Source organism: Lemur catta, chromosome 4 (genome assembly GCF_020740605.2).
Source record: "Lemur catta isolate mLemCat1 chromosome 4, mLemCat1.pri, whole genome shotgun sequence".
In the NCBI taxonomy this organism is placed as follows: domain Eukaryota; kingdom Metazoa; phylum Chordata; class Mammalia; order Primates; family Lemuridae; genus Lemur; species Lemur catta.
Window position 1 is genome coordinate 78,101,949 of NC_059131.1, and position 10,789 is coordinate 78,112,737.

The window sequence follows — 10,789 nt, forward strand, 5'->3', positions numbered from 1 at the left end:
AAAGTTATTGAAATTGAAATGTACCATCTGTTTGAGAGTTTGTATCAAAAAGACAGGTGACGAGGTTGCAGGTAATGACAGAGTCAAGCTGTTTGCACAGCAAAGGGCTGTTCCTAGCTTTCCCATCTGCCAAAATTGACTTCATTTCTTAGATTTGGCATTTTTGAACCAATATGTTTTTCTGGAACAGAGATTAAAAATCCAATATCACAAAACCAATTGGTTACCTGAAGCAATATTAAACACTGTGGAGAAAGAGCCCACCAAATTTCCCACCATTTGGCTGAAACAGAACCAGTAGAGAGAAAGCGAATTCTATTGGATGTATATACATATATATATATATATATATATACACACACACATATATATATGTAAATGCATATTATATAATTCTAAATCTGATCATTAAAATGTAGTGTACCTGTGTGCAGTGTGTGCCTGACTTTTTAAATAACGTTTGTGAAAAATAGTTCCGAAAGACCGGCTCCCTCCACGTCGCAGCGTGCGCCCCAGGAACGCACCTGGGCCCACAAGTGTCTGGCGCCACCGCGAAGGCGCAGAGGCAAAAAGGCGCAGAGGCACCGCGAGGCACAGGACACCTCCGAAAGCTCAGGGAGGGGAAGGGGCCAGGGCGGATGGATGCTCCAACAGACGCAGACACCAAGCCACCTGGGCACAGGGACGAGCCCATGGCAGCTTTTGCTTGAGGGACAAGGAAGGTGTCACAGAGGAGCGAGGGGACTAGCCGGGGAGAATAGTAGGGTGGGATTTAAAGACGGATGAGATTTGCCACCGCGAGGGAAGACTCAGTCGTTTTCCTGAACACCTAACAGTGGTGCTGTGGGCGTGCTGGACTGGACGGGACCTCAGACACGATAATCCATTCAGTGTCAGCGGCTAGGAGGAAGGCGGCGCGTGCCCTGGGCTGGGAGCCCGTGCTGGGGGGTCCCCACCCCGCCCCAGGAGGTCTTCCTTCCACACGCGGAAATCGCCGCTGCCGTCGGCCCCGCCGCTGTCCGGCTCCGGACTCCGGCCACCGCGTAGACCGGTCCCTGCCAGACCCTCGGGCCCTGCCCGCCTGTGGCCGCCCCCTCTTCCCGCCGGGTTTATGCGTCCCGGTTTCAATCAGCTTCCAGCCTGACTGGTCTTCTCACATCGGACCTTGAGGATGAGAAAGGGAGAAAGACATTTATTGCTTTCTTCGTCCTGGCAACTGAAAGCCAAACATATTCCCGGCTGAAGATGAGACTTGCTGCCTGAAATGGCAAGTTTGCACGCAGACGGCCACACCCCTGGAGCCCTTGTCCCCTGCGTCCTCCTGTGCCCGGCCTCCCTTGGGCACATTCCCCCTCTCCGTGTCTGTCGGGCCACTCCTCCCTCCCAGCCATCCCGGCCTCCTGTCCCCGGAACACCTGGCAGAATCTCCTCACTGCGTTGGAGACAAAAGCCTGGACAGGACGTGTTTGGGGACAAGGAGGCGCCAGCTTACCCGTAAGGAAATGGGAACATAATCTCAAAAGCTTGGCCAAGTAGGGCTTTATTATGCTGGTTTGTCTACTTTTGTATGTGTTTGAAATTTAGTATAATAAGATTTTAAAAGTTAGCAAAGAAGGGAAGGAAACGAAGAAACAAAAAGAGAAACAGAAAAAGAAATAGAGAAAAAAAGGAAGGAAGAAAACGAAGGAAGGAAGCAAGGAAGGAAGAAAAAGAAAAGAAAAAAGAAACAGAGGGAAGGAAGGGAGGGAGGGAAAGGAGGGAAGGAAGGAAAGAAGGAAGAGAGGGAGGGAGGAAGGGGAGAAGAGAGAGCAGAGGAGAGAGAAAGCTTTGGCAGGGCAGGTCCCAGGCCCTTCCCCGCATCCTGAGGCTGCCCCGGCCCAGGGTAAAAAACCTCAGAGCGCCACCTGGTGGTCACACAAAGAATTGTCATATCTCGAGAGCAGAGAAGAACGTTCCTTCCCTCATCATCACAATCAACCACTGAAACTCAGTTTTTTTAAAGTCCATTCCGTTCACCTACCAGGAAAGGAGAACAAGAGTGTTATTTCTTTTTAAGATTGTTGGCCGGGCGCGGGGGCTCACGCCTGCAATCCTAACACTGGGAGGCCAAAGCGGAAGAATCCCTTGAGCCCAGGAGTTGGAGGTTGCGGTGAGCCACGATGACACCACTGCTCTCTACCCAGGGCAACAGAGCAAGACTGTCTCAGAATAAGATAAAATAAAATAAAAATAAAAAAAGATTGTCTGTACCTCCACTTGTGTGGTTGGGGCGGGGCGGTGTTTCCCTCTTCTCCACACTGGTCAGTGTCACAGACATGACATCACCCTCCTCTGAGCCACTATCCTCATCACAGGCTTGTCCTCCTTCTGGAGTCTCAGTACCATGAAACCTGGCTCCCAGGCTCAGGTCCACGTCTTACTGCTGTTATGAATTTGACCTCGTCATGACTGTGTCTGAGCGTCCCTTTCACAATTTCCCTGCCTCCTCCCCCAGTTGTGAGGACACAGGAGCGTACACAGAAGGCTTGGTGAGGAAAGGCTTGCTGTGCCGAGGGCAGGTCAGTAGGGGTGGCGGTGGCTGCAGAAAGAGCTTTAGAAAACCTTGCAGTAGAGTAATTCTGCGCATGGATGGTGGCATTTCCTCTTTGCTTGTGGCTGAAAGCACCTTGTATCTTTTGCATGGACACAACTCGTTGAAGACTTTGTCAGTGCACATCTACTCACACCACAGCACACAGCCAGCACACAGCCCAGCCACCCTTTCCTTAGTTGATTAATTACACTTCAACTGGAGATGATTATTTATCTTCTGACACCTGCACGACCAGTTTCAGGGTGAGCCTATTTGGAGAGGAACTATAATAAGTACCTTGAAACAGTTCAGTTCCCAGCCTGCTTCTTCCTTGGCAAATAATTCACATCATGGATCCTGTTTCTCAAAGTGAAAACTGGTGAGTGCTGTTACTCAAAGAACAGCAGCGGAATATTTCTTGTTGACTGCTACATTGTATTAATACTTTGATCTTGAATGTGCCCAAGTCCCTTGTAATAAAAGTACTGTTGATTCAGATATTAACGACAGGACCATGACCAAAATGCTAAATTAAAATAGCTAAGACAGGTTGACGCCCAGAAGCTAAAATAATTTTAATCAGATTCAACTTCATGACACACATTAAAAAAAAATATCTTGCACTATTTGTTCCCTTAGTTAAGCATGAAATCACTCTGTAATTATCATTGTGGGGAAAACCCAACTTTATAGCCCAGAAGCACACAGATGAAGGACTCACCTCCATATATGACTGAGAACATGCAGTACTTATCTTCTATGCTGGCTTATTTCACTTAACATAATGTCCTCCAAACTCATCCATGTTGCTACAAATGACAGAATTTTGTTCTTTTTATGGCTAAATAGTATTCCATTTTGAATATAAACCACATTTTTCTTTATTCAGCCATTGATGGACACAAGTTGATTCCACATCTTGGCTATTGTGCTGCGATACATGAGAGTACAGATATCTCTTCAACATACTGATTCCATTTCCTTTGCATATATACCCAGACGGTAGTGGGATTGCTGGACCATATTGGTAGTTCTAGTTTTAGCTTTTTGAGGAAACTACATATTGTTTTCCATAATGGCTGTACAGTTACATTCCCACGAACAATGTGTACTAGTTCCCTTTTCTCCACATCCTCACCAGCATTTGTTATTTTTTGTCTTTTTGATTAATAGGCATCCCAACTGGGGTGAGATGATGTTTCATTGTGATTTTGATTTGCATTTCCCTGATGATTAGTGATATTGAGCACATCTTCCTATACCTGTTGGCCATTTGTGTGCCTTCTTTTGAGAGACGTCTACTCAGCTCATTTGGCCATTCGAGTTTCCTTTCAATGCTTTGATTCTGGGACCATTACCTATGTCCGAAGTCTCCAGTTAGTCAAGTGTGTTCTTTTGGCTCATCTTGAGGTCTTGCCTGAAACAATCTCAGCTGATTTCTGCCTAGGCCATCATCACGGCCTAGAGAGATCTTCCAGGCGACATGGAAGGGCCAGAAGCTGCTTCCTACTGAAATTAGTATACATCTATTTCCCAAAGGGGAAAAAAAATCAGACCTGTAAAAATAAAATTTACTCAAATTTTCAACTCTATAGATTCCTATGTTTTTAAATTTTATTATACTTTGAGGTAATTTTTAAACAAAGTACATGCCTAATGATATATTTGCAGCAATTCAAAAGCATCTTCCATTTTAAGACTCTTTTGCCAAGCTAAATAAAGGCTCCATCCTTGAATTGAAGATTAATCAGCAGCTAACTTGAATGGGCCACCAGTTGTGTGCCTAGCACCTTGGATCCATTCCCTCGTGTGCATGTCACAATAACCCTCTCCAGTAGGCACTAGTGCTATCCTCGTTTTACAGATAAGGAAATGAAGACTTGGAGAAATTAAATAACAAAATCACCAGTTCATAGGAGCTATCTGAATCCAGGATTGGGCTCTTAGCTCCTATTATACATTTAGCACTTCCAAAAGATGAATGATGAGGTTGGTATCATCCTTACATACATGCTAAGCAAAATACTTATTTAACATCTGCATTGGAAAAACAGAGACCCCTTCAAACTCTATTTTTTAAAAAGAGGCATTCACCCCATGAAGTTCAGGCTGTTGACACTTACCTCTCCTCCCCAGGACAAAAAGTAGAATACTCTTCAGTAAATGTACTGACCTTATTGTTGGTGGCAGTGAAGGTCCTGGCACTGGGAAGCCCTCGGCTGGAGGGCTGGCTCCTCACCCATTCACCCTGAGGAAAGGCCTGACCTGCAGTGAGCTTGTCATTCCACTCAGGGAGAGAGCTGGGGGGGGGGGGGGAACTGACCCAGCCCTTAGACCTCAAGCATGATCAAGATTCAGGAACCACCAGCCACGTGAGGAGAACTAGCAGTTTTAAAGAGAAAAGCCAAGATAAACCAAGGCACTGACCCTAGAGGAACCAGATATAATTCAGAAAAAGAGAAGAGAACCTAAAATAAAATCTCTAATAACCTCAGAGAATTTTGAGAGTATATTACATACACAAATAAGAATGGAATGCTATGCAAAAGGCTCAGAAAACAAGAATACTCTTAGATTTTATACATGATTGCCAAAATTAGAAATTAAATAGGACTAGATGTAAAATTTAAAAAAAAATTCCCCCAGAACATAAAGTAAAAGAAGACCAAAAACAGAGGCAAAAATTTTAAAAAAAGAAAAAGGAAAAGAAAAGAAAATTTGAGGCCCGATGCATGAGGTCTAGCACACAACCAGTAAGCGCACCAGAGATCAGAGGGAAGAAAACTATCCCAGATGTGAAAGAAGAGATTTTGCCAGTCTCGGGATGTATGTGCATTGGGATTTGAAAGACCCTCTGAGTGAGTACCCAGCATGATAAGTGTACCCAACCTAGGTACACCTTGTACAAACAGTTTCAGGAAAAAAAAAATATTATCAAATCTTCAAGAGAAAAAAAACTTGTTCACCTATGAAGGAAAAGAACCAAATCCACTTCACATCTAATACCAGCAACACTGGGTGCTAGAAGGAGCAATGCCTCCCAGTTCCTGAGGGCACGTTACTTCAGCCTCAGTTCTACAGCCAGACAAAGCATTGGTCCATGGGAAGGCAAGAAGGAGTTTTCCGACACACAAGGACTCAGAAAGCTTCCCTCCCCTAAAGCCTTTCTTTGCAAGTAGTTTAAGGATGTTGGCCAGCACAATAAAGGAAACCCAGAGAGAAAATGACAAAAGATTTAGGAACAAGTGGATCCCGGGGATACGTGAAGGGCGGTTGCGGATGGCAGCTATGCCACCGACCCAGCGATCCCAGACCCGGAGCAGAGGCAAAGGCTGCGGGAGGGATAGCCTTGGGAAGGAAGGACCAGCTGCAGAAGGAGAGCGTGACTGGAAAGCTACGTAAAGGCTAAGAAAAAGAAGAAAGGCAATAAGAAACTCAAGGAAAACACAAAGAGCCGTACAAGAAAGTCATGGACCATGTATGAAATAAACTGCTCTGGCCTGTTCTTAGCATTGAAGCTTCAACGGAGGGTAAAAGAACAGACCCCATTTGACCTCAGTGCTGGGAATGTGCTCCTTGCACATATGACCCCTCTTGGATCATAAGGCTGAACCCGTCAGGAAGATGTCATTCCAGCTGACAATCCACCCCACCCTGAGCAATATTACATAGCCATGAAACATGCACTTTTTGTGGGAGTTAAACTCTTCGAGTCAACTTATAAAAAAGCACAGAAGATCTGGTTGCAGATGCAGGAAAGGATGTAAATATTAATGACCTTAACTAGGTAAAAATTAAAGCACAGCTGATGAAAAGGAGAGGGAGGAGGTGGCTGAAGACAAGAGGTACCAATCAGGGATCTTACAGAGCAGAGCGAAGAGATGTGTCCACATCTGGTGGAGTGCCATGCAGACATTTAAGTACATTTTTATAATTACGATGGTACTCAATGTAATTATTTCAGTGATAATCAGCCATCAATTCTTAGGAGGAGAGGAGTGAGGTAGTTAGGGTGAGCTAAACTTTCACCTTTCTATGGTGAGGCCACAGACGGTATAAAGTGAGTACATCAAGAAATAAGACTGGAGCTCATGATCTAGCACTATGGGCATTATCATTGGCAAAACCCAAACCAGAAAATGCTCAAAGAGGCTGTCTCTGAAGCCAGGCATGTGGCACGTACCTGTAGTCCCAGCTACTTGGGAGGCTGAGGCAGGAGGATCACTGAAGCCCAGATGTTTGAGGCTGTAGTGCACTATGATCACACCTGTGAATAGCCACTGCACTCCAGGCTGGGCAATAGCTAGATCCTGTGTCTCAGAAAAAGAGGCTGTCTCCGAGAGGTGATGACAAGGGGAGGGTAAGAGATTAGATGAAAACAAAAAGCTAAAAATTCCATTAAAAACAACGAAAGGAATAAACATTATAAATGCACATATGGAAATCCAGCTGGAATTGGAAGCCTTTCAGGAACTGAAGTAGATTTCTGTGCCCCTGTTTCCATATACACACACCTAACTTTCCTCTACCTCCTAGCATCTGCTTACTCTTAGCTTCTGTTGCCTTGTAACTTCAGTTTGCCATGACCTCTTGTATCAGTTAGGGTGCAGGTAAGAAAGAGATTAGACCCTGGTTCATAAAGAGAGGTACTAAAGGGACTCTTGTCAAAGGTGAGTCCAGGTGAAGGGAAACCAAGGAGGGTGGGGGAGCACCCTAGGCCTGCAGGGAGGCTGTGCTGGTCCTGATTAGCATCTGTGTTCTCCAAACGAAGAAGTCAGCCAGAAGGTGTCCAGGCGTGGGTAATGGTACAGGCTGGATCTCACCCAGCCTGGGCCATCTGACTGCAGACCTGAGCTCCTGAACGCTATTCTTGCTATGAGAGACAAAATAAAAATTAACATCGTATCTTAAAAGGCCTTATCTTTGGGGAGAGTCTCCTTCTCCCCATCAGTGCCTCCAAAAGTAATATTACAGCAGCACTACAGTTATCCAGGATGTTACTATTAAAGAAACAACTTGAAGGGTATATGGATCCCACCATACTATTTCTTTTTTTTGCATACTATTTCTTATATGTGAATTTACACTTATTTCAGATAAAGTTAAACAAATAGACTTAATTTTTTAACTAAAAATATATATAGTTACTTAAAATTTGCTAAGAGGGTAGATCTTATGTTAAGTGCTTTTACCACGAAAATAAAATAATAATAATGAAGGGGTGGGAGGAAACTTTGGGAGGTGATGGATATGTCTATGGCCTTTGTGGTGGTGGTTTCACAGTGTATTGAGACATAAATTTGCACAGATTTTTACATGTCAACCATTCCTCAATAAAATGAGTTTGTTTTTTTTTTAAAGTTAAACAAATATAGCAGCAGCATTAACTACCACCTATGCATCAACTCAACAAGTATCTATTTGTATGCCAGGCACTGTACTAGGTGCTGGGAGACGCAGAGTGTAAAACATGCAGAAACCCTGTCCTCATGGAGTTGACATTCTAATGGAGCTTCATTCAGCTAGGCTGCTTAAAACTCAAGTTATTACATAAGTGCTAATCACAAAGTATCTGCTTCCTCAGTCCCCAAAGTAGAGCTGATTAGGTTTGCCTGGGCTGCTTGACAAGACTCAGACGGTATTTGTGAATACCAGCCTTTGTCCCAAATGGTAACTAAATGAGTCATTGTTTCCCTCCACTCTAGTGCTGAGGGATACCTGTGAAATTTAAATGTGTGCGCTATTCAGTACGTGCTTGGAAGAACTAACTCCCTTCTCTTTTGTCCTCTTGCTTGCTCTAGGCTACAGAGTGTCCAAGTCGGAAGCTGTGGATACAATCGGTTGCCACAGAGATGACTAGGATGTGATCCATGAATTGCAAAACCCAGCTAGTGCTCCCAAAGAAAGACTTTCTCCCGACGACCATTCCAGTGCCCTAGAGCTCCAACGATGTCTAGAGAGAAGATGCAGCTGACCGACAGAAGATGGCAGCCACCAAAGCACTGAGGGTCACCCCTCCTTGGCCATTTTCGTCCCAGCTCCAAGTGTCTCTCCAAGATGGCCTGTAACAGCACGTCCCTCGAGACTTACCAACACCTGCTGCTGAACGCCAGCAACGTGACGGACCCCGGGGCCACGGTCCTGCCCGCCCCGCTCAGGATCACGCTGGCCGTGGGGATGCTGCTCATGATCGCGGTCGGCTTCCTCGGCAACACGGTGGTCTGCGTCATCGTGTACCAGAGGCCGGCCATGCGCTCCGCCATCAACCTGCTGCTGGCCACGCTGGCCTTCTCCGACATCATGCTGTCCGTATGCTGCATGCCCTTCACCGCCGTCACCCTCATCACCGTCCGCTGGCACTTCGGGGACGGCTTCTGCCGCCTCTCGGCCACTCTCTACTGGTTTTTCGTCCTAGAGGGGGTGGCCATCCTGCTCATCATCAGCGTGGACCGCTTCCTCATCATCGTGCAGCGTCAGGACAAGCTGAACCCGCGGAGGGCCAAAGCGATCATCGCCGTCTCCTGGGTGCTGTCCTTCTGCGTCTCGGTCCCCTCGCTCTCGGGCTGGACGTTCGTGGAGATGCCCGCGCGGGCCCCTCAGTGCGTGCTGGGCTACACGGAGCTCCCCGCTGCCCGCGCCTACGTGGTGACGCTGGTGGCGGCCGTGTTCTTCGTGCCCTTCGGCGTCATGCTGTGCGCCTACACGTGCATCCTCAACACGGTGCGCAAGAACGCCGTGCGCGTGCACAACCAGTCCGACAGCCTGGACCTGCGGCAGCTGTCCCGCGCCAGCCGGCGGCGGCTGCAGCGCCAGCACCAGGTCAGCGTGGACCTGAGCTTCAAGACCAAGGCCTTCACCACCATCCTCATCCTCTTCGTGGGCTTCTCCCTCTGCTGGCTGCCCCACTCGGTCTACAGCCTCTTGTCTGTGTTCAGCCGGCGCTTCTACTACGGCTCCTCTTTCTACGCCACCAGCACCTGCGTCCTGTGGCTCAGTTACCTCAAGTCCGTCTTCAACCCCATCGTCTACTGCTGGAGAATCAAAAAATTCCGCGAGGCCTGCATAGAGCTGCTGCCCCAAACCTTCCAGATCCTTCCCAAAGTGCCTGAGCGGATCCGGAGGAGAATCCAGCCGAGCACGGTCTATGTGTGCAACGAGAACCAGTCTGCCGTCTAGGGAGGGCCGGCCACGGGGTCCCAGGACGCGCCCGGCCGTCCTGCTCTGCTCCCTGGCACGTTTGTCGTAGTCTGCACTTCGTGGTGGCTGTTTAAGCACAAAGGTACTGATTTGTTACCGGATGAGCTGCGGCTCCCAAATTTCAAATTTTTGCAAGATGAATTATTTTTGTTTCTCATGGGAGAGGAGCCATGTGTGGGTCTAATGGGAACTGCAAAGTAGTTAAGGCGAAATGGAGTGAGGTGTGGCGTGCAGAAGTTGGGCAGAAAGTCAGGTACTAGGGATAGGCAGGGAGTGAAGCTGCTGAGGGTGGGGCAGGAGTGGGGGTCTGTCCCAAGAGCTCAATCCTGCCTCCGAGCTCCCTCTGCACCTGCTCCAGGGAAACCCGGTGGTGCCGTGTTCTGAGGTGAGAAACCCAAGTAGGTCCCTGCTCGTGGGTTATCATTCCCTCTTTGACACCTGCCTTCAATTATTCACGTTTGTGGCATATGGAGAATCACGCAAGGTTCTTTACCTTGTCCAATGTGCATCTCTGGCCATGCCAAATCATTCTTTCTAGAAAGAAACCAAAATCACACTGGGACACAGAGTGAGCTCCTGTGCTTTTGAGTTCCCTGGGGTGGTGCATGGGAGACCTGAGTGGCTCGAAGCCCACAGAATGTTCTGGGGCAACTCAGCTGAAGTGAGAAGCACACCCGGACACTCATGCATGCCCCCCATCCCATGCCCCCCTGACCTGGCCCAGCCCACCCTGTCCCTGCGCCCCAAAGCCTATTGGCTTCCCCATCTGCAGGACAGTCCCTTGGCTCCTTCCCTCTTTCCCTTTCTTTTCTCCGGTGTTTCCAGTGTGCTGAAAAAACGCCCCCTGTAATCCATGCATTGAGCAAGTCTTTGCAGTGACCTGTGTTCAGTGTCAGAAGCGGTCAGTTGCTGGGCCTTGTTTACACGTTCCCTCTGGACATCCTGGGGCCCCAGAGCCTTTGTGAGCCACCCAGTGCCCTTCAGCCCTAGCACCGCTGCAGAGGCAGAATGAGCAAGCCC

The 10,789-nt window shown here is 47.7% G+C and overlaps 1 protein-coding gene across 1 annotated transcript; it reads left to right on the forward strand.

Annotated features, from left to right (window-relative positions):
* The first annotated feature begins 8,515 nt into the window (after positions 1 to 8,515).
* GPR45 (G protein-coupled receptor 45) lies at positions 8,516 to 9,756 on the forward strand. The gene has a single exon (XM_045550332.1). The coding sequence runs from the start codon at positions 8,630 to 8,632 to the stop codon at positions 9,746 to 9,748; it is 1,119 nt and encodes a 372-aa protein (XP_045406288.1). The 5' UTR covers positions 8,516 to 8,629; the 3' UTR covers positions 9,749 to 9,756.
* Positions 9,757 to 10,789: the final 1,033 nt, after the last annotated feature.